The sequence below is a fragment of the Equus caballus genome, chromosome 5, assembly GCF_041296265.1.
Source record: "Equus caballus isolate H_3958 breed thoroughbred chromosome 5, TB-T2T, whole genome shotgun sequence".
Taxonomy (NCBI): Eukaryota; Metazoa; Chordata; class Mammalia; order Perissodactyla; family Equidae; genus Equus; species Equus caballus.
In genome coordinates this window covers 64232648-64250530 of record NC_091688.1, presented here as the reverse complement: position 1 = coordinate 64250530, position 17883 = coordinate 64232648, and the positions used below count along the sequence as shown (strand labels likewise).

The 17883-nt window shown below is 47.5% G+C and overlaps 1 protein-coding gene and 1 long non-coding RNA gene across 5 annotated transcripts in view; one reads left to right on the top strand and one right to left on the bottom strand.

Annotated features, from left to right (window-relative positions):
• ELAPOR1 (endosome-lysosome associated apoptosis and autophagy regulator 1) overlaps positions 1-17883 on the top strand; it is a 73116-nt gene that overhangs the window by 44755 nt on the left and 10478 nt on the right. For all 4 annotated transcript variants that reach the window (XM_001493959.6, XM_014740094.3, XM_014740093.3 and 1 more), the window contains exons 5-15: positions 309-389; positions 1023-1128; positions 1256-1405; positions 7152-7240; positions 10769-10946; positions 11613-11741; positions 12145-12235; positions 13827-13932; positions 14208-14345; positions 15118-15381; positions 16614-16787. In XM_001493959.6, the coding sequence (XP_001494009.1) occupies positions 309-389; positions 1023-1128; positions 1256-1405; positions 7152-7240; positions 10769-10946; positions 11613-11741; positions 12145-12235; positions 13827-13932; positions 14208-14345; positions 15118-15381; positions 16614-16787 (1506 nt within the window). The remainder of the gene's footprint in view (positions 1-308; positions 390-1022; positions 1129-1255; positions 1406-7151; positions 7241-10768; positions 10947-11612; positions 11742-12144; positions 12236-13826; positions 13933-14207; positions 14346-15117; positions 15382-16613; positions 16788-17883) is intronic.
• LOC138924325 (uncharacterized) lies at positions 14793-17879 on the bottom strand. Its single transcript, XR_011439319.1, has 3 exons — positions 17740-17879; positions 17033-17142; positions 14793-15680 (listed from the first exon to the last, which is right to left on the bottom strand). It is a non-coding gene; the product is annotated as an uncharacterized lncRNA (long non-coding RNA).

Genomic DNA, 17883 nt, shown 5'->3' with positions numbered 1-17883 from the left:
GGGGAGAGGCAGAAGTCAAGGACTCTGGGGGAGAAGAGTTGAGTCTGGCAGATGTCTTGGTGTTTTGCCCTGCTCAGACATGCAAACAGCGTATAACGGCTTCTGAGTTGCTCATTAGTTCTTTGGTGTTAATGCACTGATGTTTTGTGTGTGTGACTAGCCCCAACCCCGCCTCAGGGCTCATGAGTTCTGAGCTCAGATGCTAAAAGAAATTGGCAAGGGCCCTCTGGAGGGCTGCTGCAGTGTGGGGTAAGGAACACATTTTCTTAGAAAGCTGAGACTATGATCCCTACCTCCTGCTGCCTCAGGTCCAGAATGACCAGTGCCAGCCCAGTGCAGATGACTCCAGGTGGATGAAGACCACAGAGAAAGGATGGGAATTCCACAGTGTGAGTATCATCCCAGCCTTCCCTTAACCTTTGCTGGAGAGACCAGCCTTTCCTAGAAATCCCAGAAAAGGCACTGAGGATCTTTCCTCCAAGAAGTGCTTCCTCCCTGTCTGGGCTTCCACCCCTCTGTCCCTAGAAGGTAGGGGTCTGATGTGAGGAGGACACTATAGTTTCTCTCCTCTTGAATTGACAGAATACGGGCAAGGACTGACTTGTTGCTCCTACGACTTGACCCCAAGGACCAGCTGCTTTCCAGCTTTAAGGGCTGGGTCTCCTGGGGATGGGCCATGGATAACTAGAACCAGAGAAGAATGAGGAAGTTCCAGTCACCCTATTATCAGTGCCTTCAGGCCCCTTCATTGGTCTCGCCCTTTTGAGATGCTCGTGGTATATGCGACTGAGGGAGAAGTGGGGGGAGAGGGCATGACAAGGTTCTAGGACGAGGCTTAAGAGGAGAGGGGAGCTTAGTCAAGATGGGAGGAAGGGCAAAGCTGAAGAAGCTGAGGGAGAGGGTCCGAAGAGACACTGTCGTGCAGACTGTAAGAGGAGGGGTCCCAACAAGAGGCTAATCCAGCGGATTAGGGAATGTCTGTTTCTGCGGCTGAACTAACTCTTGCTGTTTGTGGTTTTTAGGTGGAGCTAAATCGAGGCAATAATGTCCTCTACTGGAGAACCACGGCCTTCTCAGTGTGGTCCAAAGTGTCCAAGCCTGTGCTGGTGAGAAACATCGCCATAACAGGTACCGAGAGTGGGGCTGGGTCTGGGGTCTGTTGCTGACGGCTGGGCCTCGTGACTCTGCAGGGAGGGTGGGGGTCAGTCCCCAGGGGGCTCAGTCATTGCTTTTCTATGTTGATCTCCCTCCCTAGGGGTGGCCTACACTTCAGAATGCTTCCCCTGCAAACCCGGCACATACGCAGACCAGCAGGGCTCCTCCTTCTGCAAACTTTGCCCAGTCAACACTTATTCAAACAAGGGAGAAACTTCTTGCCACCAGTGTGACCCTGACAAATATTCAGGTGATGTGTGTGAAGGTGGGAAGAGTTTGGTGGGGTGGGTACCAACAAACACACAGGGAAAAACAGGAAGTGGAGCTGTCCTTCTGGCCATGCTGAAGATGGAAACTCTCAAACCCTTGCTTTCCAGGCCTGGGAGGAGCCTTGCCAATCCACACTTCACCAATCACTCTTGAAATGAAATCATTCAATATTTACTGAGCCTCTGCTATTTGCCAGGCCCTAGTCTAGGTGCTTGGAATACATCAGTGAACAAAACAGACAAAGGTCCCTGTCTTCCAGGGTGGATGGAATCTACATCCTGGAGATGGGGGTGGGGAGACGGACATAGGCAATAAAAAAGTAACTAGAATAAATATAGAATCCATTATATAGTACATTGGACAGTAAAAAGTGCACGCTGCCCTGGCAAAAAGGAAAAAGCAGCTCAAGGTCAGAGGGACTGGGAAAGTTAGGGAAAGGGGTTGCAATCTTTTTTTATTTTTAAGCAGTGAAATCTTTTTTATGAAATTTTTATATAAGATTATAATTAGAAATAATAGATACAGTAGATACGATATACATTTACATATTTTAATTTATAACAATTATTATCAAAGTTAATTCAAAACAGCCATGAGGCTGTATTGATGAGCAAAACCTTTTGATAGCAAGGGCTTAAGATGGAAGTTACGGGGCTGGCCAGGTGGCGCAGCAGTTAAGTGCACATGTTCCACTTTGGCGGCCCGGGGTTCACCGGTTCTGATCTCGGGTGCGGACATGGCACCGCTTGGCGAGTCATGCTGTGGTAGGCGTCCCACATAGAAAGTAGAGGAAGATGGGCACGGATGTTAGCTCAGGGCCAGTCTTCCTCAGCAAAAAGAGGAGGATTGGCAGCAGTTAGCTCGAGGGCTAATCTTCCTCAAAAAAAAAAAAAAAGAAGAATGGAAGTTACAATCATTTATTAGCCTGAACATCCACTGAATTCCAAGCAGGCCTTTTAAGGAAATCCAGGGTTCCCTGGAACACAGTTGAAAAACCACTGCTTTAAGGGAAAATAAGAGGACAGCTGGAAGCAGCCTATTTCTACCTTCCCTGCACAGCTGTCTAAAGCACCCCAACAAGAGAAACAGGGAGCAGGGCTCTGCTGTAAGATGGGCAGGGTCCCCAGAGGGCCCTCTGCCCAGGTAGTCCAGTGGTTGGCACAGGGGCCAATCTCCAAGACAGGTTTGGAACAACCAAGTAGGGAGAGAAAAGGGTCCCTTCTCTTCCCCTGCAAATAATCATAACTGTTCCATTTTTCCTTTTTCACACAAAACCATATACAAATCCAGTTCAAGTCCTCTCTCAATCAGAGCCCGGTCCCCCCACATGGACACACCCACTCCTCACACAGGTCTTACAGTGTGTGTTTGCTCAGCTAAGACCATTGACCTTGTGAACTGCTTATTTTCACACTATTTCTAAAACAAAAGTCCTATTTATCTACACAGATCTTGTGCCAAATGAGCATAGTTTTCAGCAAGAACAGGAATGTTTAGATCTTGGAGGAAGTTTTTATCTGTAAGTCTAAATTCCTGCCTTTCCACTTGAATTTCTTATTCCTCTTCCCTGCTCTATCAATGGCAGCCTTTGTTCCTCCCTTTCCCGCCCAGCAGTTGTACAAGGGTTTGAATGGCAAGGTGGTTCCAGAAAAACTGCCTAGGAGTGTTTGATTAACTCTACGTAAACTGCTTTTTATCCAGAGAGCTGTTTGAAAGTGTTAGGTTGGTAGTCTGGATTCCTGGAGTCCATTCTCCTTCTGCCACCAATTTCTCAATCCACCCCTTTAACTAGGAAGTGAGTTTTTACTATGAAGAACATGGTCAGTTTGTTGACCACGTCACCAGCTTGGGCTACAAAGAGAGTTGCATTGCTTTGGGACTTGACTCTTCTGGAATACAGAGTCAGTGGGAGGCTGGGAAAATGCAGAGAGAGTCTAATGAAAGTCTAGATGGAATGTGCGTGAAGGGAGTGACGGAGGCCCTGGGACCATGTAGCCACTCATTTACAAATGAATTCCGAGTGCCTGCCAGGTGCCAGGGCTTGGGCTTGGCGCTAGGGTTAGAGTTGGTGCCTGCCCTCCAGCTTATGTCAAAAAGTGGAAACATGGTCATAGAAACACCTAAGTGTAGTAAGTCCAAGGTGCAATGGGAGCTGGGATAGGAATGCTGAGTGTAGTGGTCAGTAGAGGCGAAAATGGGAAGTGGTCTGTCCTCTCTGGGGAGGGAGGGAGGAAAGTCTTCACTAGCTGTGGTCTTGAAAGATGAGCTGAATCTTGAAAGATGAGTTGGTGATTCGATGGGGGAGGATGTTCTGGAAGAAGTATGAGTCAAAGCCAAAGGCTCAGGGATCTTGGAGTAGCTTGGCCTGGCTGGGGCTTACCTGGAGAGAAGATAATACAAGGCTAAGAGGTGGGGAGGGAACAGATTATGGATGGTCCTTCTGTGCCATTGCTAGAAAACTGGGATTTGATCCTATCAGCAGTGGAGGCCATTAAAGAATTTTAAGCTGGGGAGTGACACGATTTGGCTTGTGCTTTTGAAAGACCACTCTGGCTGTCATGTGGAAAATGGATGAAGAAAGGAAGGGCTGGTAGCAGAGGCCACAGTGGAGAGATTTTGCAACAGGCACTGTCGCTGGTATCTAGGACCTAGACTAAGGCAGAGCCAATGAGGGTAGAGATGTTAAGAACAAAGGCTTAACTAAAAGCATCTTTCTCGCTGATACCTAAAATTCGATCATTAGGATCAATTCCTTTGTGTTACATTTAACTTTAGGGATTCATTTCCTAATAGAATAGCATGGGGTTTAAGAGCAGGGACTCCAGAACTAAATTACTGTGGTTCATATCCCTGCTCCACCACTTACTGTTTGTGCCACCTTGGGCAAGTCACTTGTCTGTGCCTCAGTTTCCTCATCTATAAAATGGGAATAGCAATAATCGTATCTCCCTCTTAGTGTTATCATGTGAATTAATTGGTCAATACAGATGAAGGGTTTAGGACAATGCCTGGCATGTACTAAGCGTTAATTTTATTAATTCATTTCCATTAAGGCCTGTCCCAGCAGTCCTCTTCTAGTATGAAAATACTCTTGGCATAGGTAACAAGTCATTTATACAGTACTTTACAGTTTACAAAGCATCATCTCACTTGTTACTCATAGCCTAGTGCAGGAGTGATGTCTCCATTTACAAACGAATAAAGAGCATCTCAGAGAAGTTAAGGGATTTGCCCGGAGTGTGCGGTGGTATCTGAGCTGGGCCTTCTGTTTATTAGGTACTTAAATCCTCAGGAGAAATGTTTTCCTTTGATAAAACGGATCAGAATGAGAGAACATTGTACTCCTGGAGGCGGGTAGAAGATACTGAAAGGAGGAGGAAGGTGCATGGAGAGGAGTGGAGCCCCCTACAGACTTTATCTTCACACAGTTTGTCCAGGAATCCTACAGGAACCACTGTTCACGCCGTTACTAAATATCTAGGCAGATCTTTCAAACTTGACTAGTACCGGACTTAAACACCTCGATGAAACCTGAGCTGGGAAATGAGGTCAGTTTCAGCATTTGGGTTAATCATTTATTAAAAGCACATTAGCAGCTGTCAATGTGTAAACAGCTGGCATTTTTGCTAAAACCTGCAGTGAGGGTGTCAGGTTGAGCAAATATTTGATAGGCAGAGAAAGATCTTTGTGCAGAATGCACTTTCTAACATGTAACTTGCCATTTGCTACCCTCAAAACACACAGGCCTGGGAATTGGTGTGTTTTCACCATCTCCCCCAAATTTCTCCAGGCCAAGTCTGTCCAAAGCAGGAGTCCCTGGGTCCCTCTATGCTGAGTCAGGCCTTCTGTTTGTTAACCAAGGAAATGAGCTGAGAAGACCCCAGCTGTTTCTCAGCCAGCAGTTCCCTCTTGCCCGGGCTAATAAGACGGGGACAAAAGAGGTGTGGGAATGTGCCATTGAGGGAACTCCCCAGTGCAGGCCAATAAGGCTGTAATTAGGGGAGTCTCTGGTCTAGGAACTCATGTGGTACCTTGGGAAGAAGAAAGGATCAGTTGAGAAATAAGGCTTAACCAAAAGGGAGAGAAAGAGACTTTTAAACCTTATTAAAAATCCCACGACAGTTACCAAATAAAAATAATTCCCACAAACCCAGGTAATAATAGTTACCAGCATTTAATGAGTCCCTACTTACGACGTGTCATGTATGTGCTGCTCCAGTAAGGTAGATATTATTATTCTTCCTCAACAGATGAGAGCACTAAGGCTCAGAGAGGTTAAGTAACTTGCCTAAAGTGACGTCACCTCTAAATGATTGAGTGGGATCCAAACCCAGATCTATCTGACTTAAAATCTCCTTCCACTCTCCCACACTGCTTGTCAGGGAATGGAGAGAGAGGAGGTCTCACCATTATCAAACGCTTACTTGCAGGTGACACAGGAGTCATATTTAGAAATAGTGGTGACAGCTGTAGTGGAATTGTGCTGGCACTCTATGAAGCAGTTTTTTTTGTTTTTTGTTGTTGTTTTTTTTAAGGTTGGTGCCTGAGCTAACAACTGTTGCCAATCTTCTTCTTCTTCTTCTTCTTTTTATTGCTTTTTCTCCCCAAATCCCCCCAGTACATAGTTGTATATATTTTAGTTGTGGGTCCTTCTAGTTGTGGCATGTGGGACGCCGCCTCAACATGACCTGATAAGTGGTGCCATGTCCGCATCCAGGATCCAAACCAGTGAAACCCTGGGCCGCTGAATCAGAGCGCATGAACTTAACCACTCGGCCACGGAGCCGGCCCCTGAAGCAGTGTTTTTTATTCTGGAGAAAGTAAATTCCCTGGAAATTTAAAAAAATGTATCTGCGTGAATTGTGTATATTTTTCTGGATAGAGGAAACAGATCTTTTTTCAAATTCTCAAAAGGGTTTGTAATTCAAAAAAGGTGAAATCCATTTTTAAAGAGGGATTCATTGAAATAGTTCTTGCTATCCAGGGGTTCATAGGGTTAAAGCAGAACTAACACAGATATAAGGAGAACATACAGAGAGTAGAATAAATACAACGATAGTTAATGACATTTTTCCCTAGGTACAGATCAAGGGTTAGAGATAGTCCTGGGATGCTTATGGGGTGGGGGAAAGTGGAAAGAACCTTACATCTTAAGTGGAGTTGAAGGAAATTATCACCTCATCTGGGTAGGATTGTTGTGTGAAGAAAGGCCTTCAATCTAGGCATATATTAAGAGAAAATTCAGAGAAAGAATTGGAGTAAGTATGAAGGCACTGTCCTGGGCTTTCCTACATGTTGCTTCAATCTTTCAGGAGTAGAAAAACCACACGCACAGTCAGGATTCTGAGGCGCCTGGAAGATGGTGGGTTTCAGGGAACCTGTGTTGGTGGTTAACCTGCAAGATGCCCTTTCCAGCTACCTGCCCTCCTTGCCGGTCCTTTGGCCAGTCCGCTTCCCCACACCCTGCTCCACAGTGCAGGCCCAGGGGCTTCTCATTAGCACCAGGGAGAGGTGCAGAGGGGGTACTCAGCATGGCTTTAGGGACTGGAAATGATGCCATCAAGGCAAAGGGAAGGAAGGGTGGGTGTGCAGGATTTTGTGCTTTCTGCAATGTCTGTGTCGTGCTATACCCCAGGGTCTTGGGGATCCTAGGGTCATGTGCGATCGGTCAAGAGCTCTACTTTCCTATGTAACTTCAAATATCTGTCCCTGCTTTTGCAATTTAGACAAAGGGTCCTCCTCCTGCAGAGAGCGCCCCGCCTGCACAGACAAGGACTACTTCTATACTCACACAGCCTGTGATGCCAACGGAGAGGTGGGTAGCGTGGTCTTGGGGCCCCTTTGCCCCCTCCTTGGGCTTTACCACATTGAAATCCCAGCAGTCAGTGAAGCTGGCACGAGAGAAAACCCCACAGACTTCCTCAGGGACTTCGGGCCAATGGGGAGGCAAAAGGAGATGGCCTCATTCATTTTCAGGTCAGAAACTCTCTCGCCCACATTTGTTCCACTGCTTATTCATACACGCTCTGTTTCAAAAAACCATTTCATTTTCTTTTGCTTGGTTTCTCCCGTTTGCTCAGCCCCCCTGGGCAGTGACTGCCTGTCCATGCACACTGATTTCCACACGGAACTCGTCAGACTTGTCCTGTCAGTACAGCTTTTGTGGGTTGGCAAAGGGAATTGATTCCTGCTGCCTGGCTCACTGGAGAAGGCCTGACTTGTTCAGTCTCTGCCGTTTCCCTCCTCCCCCAGGCTTTCTGCTTCGGAAAGACTGTCCCTTGTAGTCTGCATGGTCACTGAGTCTTCAGGCATTTTTTGAGTCTTAATTGCTGTGCCAGACATTGTGCTCCAGCTGGGGATTCAGAGAGGACTAAGCCAGGCTTCTGCCCTCAGGGAGCTCACAGTCCTGAGCAGGAGGGTGGAGAGAGGAGAAAGATGGGCCTGACCAAGACCACAAGAAGGATGTGCAGGGCACCAGGAGAACCCAGAAGAGGACTGACCAGGACCAGGGACCAGGGAAGGCTTCTCAGAGGAGGTCATTGGTTCATTTCAACAGTCAGTCACTGTGCTGGGTGCTAGGTACACAGCAGGTAACAAAACCAAGAGAATGTCTACTCTCATGGAGCTTAATTCTTGTTGGGGAGTGAGTGGAGAGAGAGACAAGAGATAAATAACAAGTGGGTATATGATATATCAGATGGTAATAAGTGGTAGGAAGAAAAAGATAAAAGAGGATTAAGAGATGGAGAATGACGGGGGGGGGGGTGCTGTTTTAGAGAGGGATGGGATGACCTCTTTGAGGAGGTGACATTTGAACAGAGATCTGAATGAGATGAGGGAAGCCATAGTGCTTTCCAGGGAGAGGGGCACAGCAGGAGTAGAGGAGGCAGGCACGTGCCTGGTGAGTTCGGGGAACAGCAGTAAGTGAGCAGGAATGGCTCAAGGGCACAAGTGGAGGGATCTGTCTTAGATGAGACATTCTGGATGTACTGTCTGTATCCCTAAACCATTCTCAAGAAGATAGAATTAGGAGTCGGGAAATCTTCATTCAGCACTAAGCATACGCTTGGCATTAGGATGCATAAATGTTTGCTGGCTGGACAGCTGGCTGAACCCTCCTTTTGCTAATTAGGCGCGGGATAAAGTCTGCTCCTTAATGCTGATTGTTTTTCATAGTCGTCTCTTACTCCCCCTCACCCTCATGTTTGGAACATCATCCCCTTCTCCAGCAGCCAAGTGAGAATGGCTATATATTTTGTCCGTTGCACCTTAGGCTGGGTTCTGTAGTGTCTGATGTTCTGAATGACCTTGTAAAAATTATTGTCATTTTCTTGGCCTCGGTTGGCTCACTAATTAAATGAGGATAATCCTGCTCCTCTTCTCGCTCCTGGGCATAACATGTGACTGTATGTGGCTGTCTTTGCTTCCTTCTGCCCCACTCTTTCCCCTCCCGGCTTAGGCCAAGGCCTTCTAGATGTGCAGTGTGCTCTGATGCCTGCGAGCCTGCAGGCCTGCCCTTACCTGACCGCCTCCGGGGCCTTTCGATGCTGGGTTGGGCCAGAGCCAGTGCTTCTACCTTGCAGCCTAGCCAAAGCTCAGCTCAGAGGAGGAGGCCTGAAGCATGTACGACTAAGCAGTGCACACGAACATGCAGTCACCAGGAGCGCCTCACAGAAGTCTCATGCCACACTGGTTCTGTTTAGTCTCATGAATTCAGTTTGTCTGTCCTCTAAGCTATATTTTAAAATCAAAGGACACACCTCTCACTGACTCCAATGATTGCCCTTGTGGCCTTTGCTGTGCCTCAGTGGTTTCTCAGGGACCAGGATGGCCAATACATTGGGGCTTCTAAATGTGCTGCTCCAAGAGATGGCCCAAGTCAGTCTTCCTGCTCCCCAGACCCTTCTCTCTATGAGACTTGAGGAGACAGGCTGGGTGAGACGAGGTCAGAGCACAAGCCTGGGGCTCTGGCCATTGGTTGCTCTTCACAGGGAAGAAGGCTGAGCTGAGCAGGGGGAGGAGGAGCTCCAGGGCTCACCATGAGTGAAGGCAGCATGGCCCTCCAAGACCTTGTAGTTTCTTATCCTGAATAAAATAGACACATGCCTTCTTTATCCACCTTTTTGCATGTATGATATGCTGCACAGATCATTTTCATCATCACATCAATGCAATCCACAAGAGCACGTTTTGTCTCTGACTTGACCCAAGGGCCACACAGGAAGCTTGGAGCTGCCCAACCTCACGCCTGACTCAGCAGGGGCCTCCTGCAGGTCATCTTCTCTTCTATATCCAATGCCTCTATCCAAAGACTAAGGATGGCCCTAGTGAGTGACAAGCACAATGCTTCTCTTGTCCACTGACCTGATGGCTGCTGTTCCTCTTGGCTTCCCCTCCTCACACAGCTTCATTGAAATATAATTGACACATAACATTGTATAAGTTTAAGGTGTACAACGTGTTGATTTTATAGATTTATATTGCAAAATGATGACCACCATAGCGTTAGTTAGCCACCCCCCCATAACATCACATAGTTACCATTTCTTTTTTGTGGTAAGAACATTTAAGATCTACTTTCTTAGCAACTCGCAAATCTATAATACAGTATTGTTAACTATAATCACTGTGCTGTACTTTAGATCCCCAGAACTTATTGGTCTTATAACTAGAAGTTTGCACCCTTTGACCAACCTCGTTCCCCTTGCCTTGATGTCCCAGAGAACACAGTGTCCGCACCCCAGCATGGATTGTTGTTATGTGATTGCTGCCCTTGCTAGATGGGGAGCTCCCTGAGCACAGGGGCCATGTCTCATTCATCTCTGAGTCACCAAGTCTGACACATAGATGTATTAGGATTTCTATAAATGTCTACTGAACAAATGAAAAAGCAAAGAAAATACTTGGAAGACAAATTGGGACACCTCAGTCACTCCCTCTTTCCCCAGGGGTTATGAAAGCCACCTCCACTCCCTGCCTTTCTATGTTGTGGGATTTTCACCAGCTGCTTTTCCTGTGACCTTGATCGTAATAAGATTCTACATTGGAATCAGAGCATTCTCTGGAGACTGCTGGTGCCCTGTTCCCTCTGTCACACAAGTCCTCATTACCTTTACCCCTCTTCATCCAGTCAACATTCATTTCACAGATATTTATTGAGCATGACCATGTGCCAGGCACTGGGCTAAGTGCTTGGGATACATTGGTGACCAAAACAAAGCTCCCGACCCTAGTGGAGCTTTCATTAAAGCCCAGATCACGCCCCTTCGCCATTCTCAAGGTAAATTCCTAAAGATGCGCTAAATCCCACGCAGGCTGAGCCGTTCTTAATCCATTTCTGCAGACGCAGCTCATGTACAAATGGGCCCAGCCGAAAATCTGTGGTGAGGATCTCGAGGGGGCGGTGAAGCTGCCCGCCTCTGGCGTGAAGACCCGCTGCCCGCCCTGCAACCCAGGCTTCTTCAAAACCAACAGCAGCACCTGCGAGCCCTGCCCTTACGGCTCATACTCCAACGGCTCTGGTAACCCCCTCGCCGCCCTATTACCCGAATTGCATCTGTTCCCACATCACCCACATGGGCGGGCCACATGGGCACTCAGAGTGGTCGGCTGAATGCCGACTCTCTCCTCCGAGGGAGGCAGTAAGGGCCAGGCCACCTCTGAGGACTAAGTTCGGGAGACGAGAGTCTGGGAGGGGTCCTGCCTGTAGGTCAGAGTCATACCTGGAACTGCCTGCCTTCCTCCTCCTTCCAACTGTGACTGTGACTCAGGCCCGAAGGTACCCAATCCTCACGACAGAGGCTACCAGCACATGGCAGGGATGCTAACGAGGAGTTGGGGGAATTTGTGTACCTGTTGACATGAACGCATTTACTGATAATAATGTGACAAATAATATGAGCTCTACGAATCAGAATAGAAGATACATTTAAGTTTTGAAATGAAAAATTTGGTGGGCAAGGAGGATAGCTGGGATCTTGGAATGAAGGGTCAGTGTTTACGTCTTGAGTTGGTTAATCACATTGTCAGAATGTTTTTGAGCCAACTTGATATAACTATGCAATGGTGCTGACCCACCGCTCTTGTTTGGCTGTCTGCTATTGTTGCTGCTTGTCTGTGTGACAGCAGCTCCAGTCAGGGTGGCCGCAGCCTTCCTGCTGAATGCGAGCATCTTGTGGTTCCCCCAGACTGTAGCCACTGCCCAGCTGGGACTGAACCTGCTGTGGGATTCGAATACAAATGGTGGAACACGCTGCCCACGAACATGGAAACGACTGTTCTCAGTGGGATCAACTTCGAGTACAAGGGCATGACAGGTAATTGCCTCTCCCCGACCATGAGCTGTCAGCTCCCTGCTCTCCCACAGAGGCTCTTCCCACTTCCCATTTCTTCATAATGGTGATGCCTGGAGGAAAATGAGCCAATCATGCCACACATTCCCTTAGAAGTTTCACTCTTCATGGACATATATTCTGCTAAACCTTAGTTTTAGAGACAGAAACAGAACTAGAAACTATGTGCACACACTCCAAAAGTCTTGCACAGAGAGCCTCAGAGTCTTTGAACAAAGTAGCAGGATACGTAACATGGTTCCTGTTCGGCGGTGGCTCCGGACGCCTGGAGGACAGTGTTACCTCTCTCTTCCAGAGTGTCATCTGGGTGCTCTTTTACCCTGCACCCGAAGCCGCAGGGTGTTAACTCTCCCCTCTCCTTTTCCAGGCTGGGAGGTGGCTGGTGATCACATTTATACAGCTGTTGGAGCCTCAGACAATGACTTCATGATTCTCACTCTGGTTGTGCCAGGATTTAGGTGAGGAATACAAAGCTAAAGGGAAGCCCCTGCCACCTTGGCCACATCCAAGTCCCATAGAGCTTGGGATGTTGCAGAGGGGAGGGCTTCCGGTATGCTGAAGTACCAGTTCAGAACAGAGCACAGGAATGGTCTGACGAAGTTCACCTGAGTGCCAACACATTCTTAGTTGCTGCCCATGCTGATTTGCTTACTGCTCTGTCATCCATGTGGCTTCTCCCGTCAGATGGCTGCATGCTACCCAAATTCTTCCTCCTCACAGCATCAGATAAGATTTTTTAAAAAAATCGGGCCAGGGGTGCCCAAAGACAGTTCATCTTTATTTGAGACAAGAAGAGTAGAGGGATTGCTCTTATTGTCATATTTATCCCCATATCCCAAGAAGACCTAGGACAACAAGCAATTTGTTTGCCATTAAAAAAAAATAATACTATAGGCAGTGAGGTGTGGTGGAATGAGCACTAGACTGGAAGACAGGGCACTTGAACTTGGCCACTGACTGGCTTTGTGAACTTGGGAAAGTCACCGTGAGGCTTTAGGCTTTAGGCTCCTCATCTGTAAAACAAGGGGGATTCACAGACTGTGATTTTGGACTAACTCAGGTTGTGATGACTGTTCCAGCCCATTAGTTAGCACAAGTGTGTAGACAGGAGCTGAGAACTGGAGGTCCTCAGAATTCAAGCAAATGGCCAAAGCCAAAACAAAAGCCATAAATGGATTTCCAAAGCCAAAGTGAACTCTTCCACCCATATATGCTTTAAAGACGGGAGGGAACCACTGAAAGGGCTTCTCTATTGCCAGTCTGGCTTCTCCACTCCCACCTTCAAGCCCCCTCCTTTCCTTCCCTCACAGCGCTCAGCCCACGGTAGTCATGCAAAAGGTATTCATTTCCCTGCCCCTAACTTATCTTACTCAGAGCTGAGCAGATACATCCCATGTTTTCAAGGTGAGCAAACTTTTTAGACTTTTTGGAGGTAACATGTCCAAAAGTACTTTTCAATTTGCAAATCTGATTACAGTAGTAGAGTGCTTCTCCATCCCCCAACCCCATCCCCACCCTCTTGGGCATGGCTTTCTCTTTCCCAAGAGAAGGACCAGCCTGAGAATTTTGCTGAAGAAATTATAAGTTGAAATACTGCTCGTTCGACCCAGGCAAAACCCATACTATCCCAGAGAGTGAGCTGCGGAGTGAATACAGTTTACATCTTATGCAGTGGTGCTTCTCGAACTTTAATGAGCATACGCATCACCTGGGAGCTGTGTTAAGGCACAGATTCTGATTCAGTGGGTCTGGGGACCACACTCTGCTAGCGAGACTATATGGCATTTTACAAAGCACTTCTACATCTGTCATGCCTTTGGATCTCACCCAATGATGGGAGATAATAAGAAAGATGTCATCACATCCATTTTACAGATGAGGAAACTACAGTTCGGCCAGGTCAAGGTCACATAGAATTGGACTTAGTCCATGCTCTTTCCAGCATACTCAGAACTTAATCCTGTCCCCCAGCAGACCCTTTGCTGCTGTCTGGGCTCTTCAATAAGCACCACCTGGCCTCTGGAACTGACTTAATTTCTGCCTCCATAGACCTCCACAGTCGGTGATGGCAGACACAGAGAATAAAGAAGTGGCCAGGATCACATTTGTCTTTGAGACCATCTGTTCTGTGAACTGTGAGCTCTACTTCATGGTGGTACGTTTTCCTTTCTCTGCCCACTTTGGGGTTTACAAGGACTACTGGGAGGGTTGGCTCCCTCTGCCCCATTGGCACATCAACGTAACTGACACCCCAGCTTACAGTGATTTCACAGAGGAGGGGCCCAGACTGTCCATCAGGGAGTTCACAGTTTAACATTGGTCTGACCAACTGTGATGGCCCCTAGGATGGCAGTGGTGTGAGCACCCTCTCCCCCACCACCCCAACCACTCAGCCATCCCACCTTCTCCTTTTGTCTGTCTTGGGTTCAGGGTGTGAATTCCAGGACCAACACTCCTGTGGAGACATGGAAAGGTTCCAAAGGCAAACAGTCCTACACCTACATCATTGAGGAGAACGCCACCATGAGCTTCACCTGGGCCTTCCAGAGGACCACTTTTCATGAGATAGTAAGCTCCTCCCCTTCCTCAGATCCCCAGCTCCTAGAAGAGACCTCTGAACCCGGGAGGATGCCTAGTATTAGCTTAAGTGTGAGTTTGAGGTTCAGAATCCAAGGGTTAGAAGGATCCTGAAGAGTCAACAGAGGACTGCCTATTCCAGCCCCCCGAGGAGCATCCAGCCTTGTCCAGATGACTTCCCGGGGAAGATGACACTATAAGCTCCTTAAATTTCCTGTCCCTCCTCAGCAGTCCCCATGACATGTGTTGTGCCTGACCTGGTACACCCTGTCCAGCCCCCTCGTTGTTTTTAATAATAATAACTTCGGTTTTATTTTCTTAACTCAAAGTAATGCAGGTTCATTGCAGAAGACTTAGAAGATATAAAAAAGCAAAAAGAAGAAGTAAAATCACCCATAATCCTACTACCCAGAGATATCCCAGTTAACATCTAGAGTATCTCCTATATAGTCTTTATTTCTCTACAAATACATTTTTTTTTCATTTATAAGGAAAAGACCTGCTTTTTTCATATAAGAGTATCTACTGCACATTTCCCCCGTGGCACTTACTATTTTTACACACCATTTTAAATGGTTCAGTCTTATTTTAAAGTGACACAAAACGTACATAAAGAGTTACTGTCAAGTGAGTAAAAAGAATAGGATGCTTCTAAGATTTTTCTCAAATATCAAGCTAAAAAAGATTGTCACAGTTTACCATTTCCAGAGAGCTCAATTGCTACTGTGTCTCAGGCCTCCGCCAGCTCTCCTCTTGTTTCCAGGGCAGAAAGTACACCAATGATGTTGCCAAGATCTACTCCATCAATGTCACCAATGTCATGGATGGAGTAGCCTCCTACTGCCGTCCTTGTGCCCTGGAAGCCTCTGAAATGGGCTCCTCCTGCACCTCTTGTCCTGCTGGCTATTACATTGATCGAGATTCAGGAACCTGCCACTCCTGCCCCCCGGACACAATCCTGAAAGCCCACCAGCCTTATGGCATCCAGGCCTGCACGCCCTGTGGTCCAGGGACCAAGAGCAACAAGGTACCAGCAGTCAGCAGTGCATCCTAACCTTGGCCCTCAGGGTGGGTCACTTCAGAGGGTGCAGGTCCTGGGTGTGGTTCTTGAGGGGCTGATACCCAAGGACTCATCCTGGCGTATTCCCAGGTTGGAGTCCTGAAGGGCACCCATCCAGGCCGTGCTTGGGGATGGCGAGTTCTTAGCTGTAGCAGTTGGTTTTCAGGGTCTAGGCCTCAGTCATACACAAGTCTCATCTTTAGGAGATAGGTCAGGAGATCTGTGGCCATCTGGTCCAGAGGGTTACTTGGCATCTGTGCAGAGACCTGAAGAGAAGGAATAGTGAGACCTGCAGCCCAAATTCAGCCTACTTCAATCCAGCCTGTTATCATAGGAATTTGCCCCCTCTTCTTTGGAAAAGGAACTCCCCTTTGCTGAGACATATGGTTAATTGGCATTAATGCCTTCTATCCAGTGGTTTCTTCTACATTGGAACAACAGTGCTATTTCCCCACGTACTTTCTGAATCTAAGTACTATGACTAAAAGCGTTTAGTTATTCATGAATGCTTTTAAGTGAACTTGTATTTTACTGATCACAACCATGGGACATACATCTGTAAGGCACTATTTATAGTCTGCTGACGTTGTTCACTTTAGCTGGGAAACAATTCTACAGACCCCGGAGACCTCTTTTGGGCACCGTGGACTTTTGCCACAAACTTCCTCCTGGGGCTCCCTCTGCTGCTATGGGAGGGAATGATAGCTGTATAAGGCTGCTGCTGAAGGGACCTAAAACGGAGCAAGGAAGCAGCCTACGGAAATCAAACCCCTTTTGAGGTTCAGTTTCCTAAAGAGAAGCTGGGAAAGAGGAAGCAGGGGTCAGTGAGTTTTAAATGGAGATGGGGGGTGGAGGCAAGGCTGGTAGTTTCTCTTCTGCCAAAGGAAGGAGGGCTGTCCTGTGTCTTGAGAGAGTTCTATAAGCCAGGCATAGGGACAAGGCTGTAGAATCTGACCGAACTACCTGCTGCAAAACAATAGGTTTGGGTTCGTACATCACGTATGTGCTAATAATTGAGTGGCAAGATTTACATAAACCCCACCAGCCCCTGTTTCACTTCTTTTCATGCCCACCTCCAATCCTCACTTCCCCTTCTCTCACTCCACTCGGGCTGGACCAGGCTGGGGAGAATGGCTGCCACTCCGCAGGGGTCCCCTCAGCTGCCCCAGCAGCTGGCCTGATGGTCCCTTTCCCCTCAGATCCACTCTCTGTGTTACAACGACTGCACCTTCTCAGTCAGCACTCCGACCAGGACTTTCGAATACAACTTCCTGCCTCTGGCAAACCCCGTCTCTCTGGCTGGAGGGCCAAGCTTCACCTCCAAAGGGCTGAAATATTTCCATCACTTCACCCTCAGTCTCTGTGGAAACCAGGTGAGGCGTGCAGGGGCTGACAGCATGAGCACTGGGAGGGGTCGCCAGCGGGTCAGAGGCCAGAGAGGACACGGGAGAAAAGCTGGAAGGTGTCCAGGCCACAGGGCACTGAGGAGATTCAAAGGTTTTTCAATGATGATTATTCTCCCTGAGGACTTTTTTTCTCTAACATTAAATCATTTAGATTATAAACATTTAGGAAATTAAAGATGTTAAAATAAGGTGTCCATTTACTCCTACCTGACCTTTATTCCTTCCAAATGACGATATAAAAACTCTGCAGGAGGGAGATTTCTTTTTCCCTTCACAAAGTAGTCTTCACTAATCACAGCACTTGTCCTTTGTTTTCTAGAGGCTGGATGAAATAAACTGTTGTTAGTTCATCTGCATGTGTCTTTGCTGACAGTACAAAGGAAAGCAAGGTGAAAGGCTTTATAAGATAAGGAAGGAACGTCCCCCTCAGCCATTTCACGCTGCTGCAAATGTTTTGGATACAAAAGTGAAAGGCAGAAAAGTAAAGGGCAGTCCCATCACTACTGCGCTTGACTAAATTACAGACAAGCCAGGATCAGCATTAGGAAAGTTAGTTTCAAATGTTACAAAATAAAGAATATCTCGGGGCCGGCCCGGTGGCGCAGCGGTTAAGTTCACACGTCCCGCTTCTCAGCGGCCCGGGGTTCGCCGGCCTGGATCCCGGCTGCAGACACGGCACCGCTTGGCACGCCATGCTGTGGTAGGCGTCCCACATATAAAGTAGAGGAAGATGGGCACGGATGTTAGCTCAGGGCCTGGCTTCCTCAGCAAAAAGAGGAGGACTATGCCGAGGTGAGGCCTTTATACCACAAGCTTCTACCCATCTAATGCAGCATGCAGAAAGGTTGATTTGCATTTATACAGAAAACAAGTCAAAAAAGAAACTAATCTAGGAAAGACTAGAGACAGATGTCTCTACCTTGTTTTTAAAAGTCTCTGAAGAAGTTAAAATAAAGCCTCAGAAGTGACAGTGATAACTCAGGAATTGAGACTGATAAAAGCAAACCCCATGTAGCAAAAGTTTCATTCAGTGAGTTGGGAGAGGAGATGAAGATGGGGAATT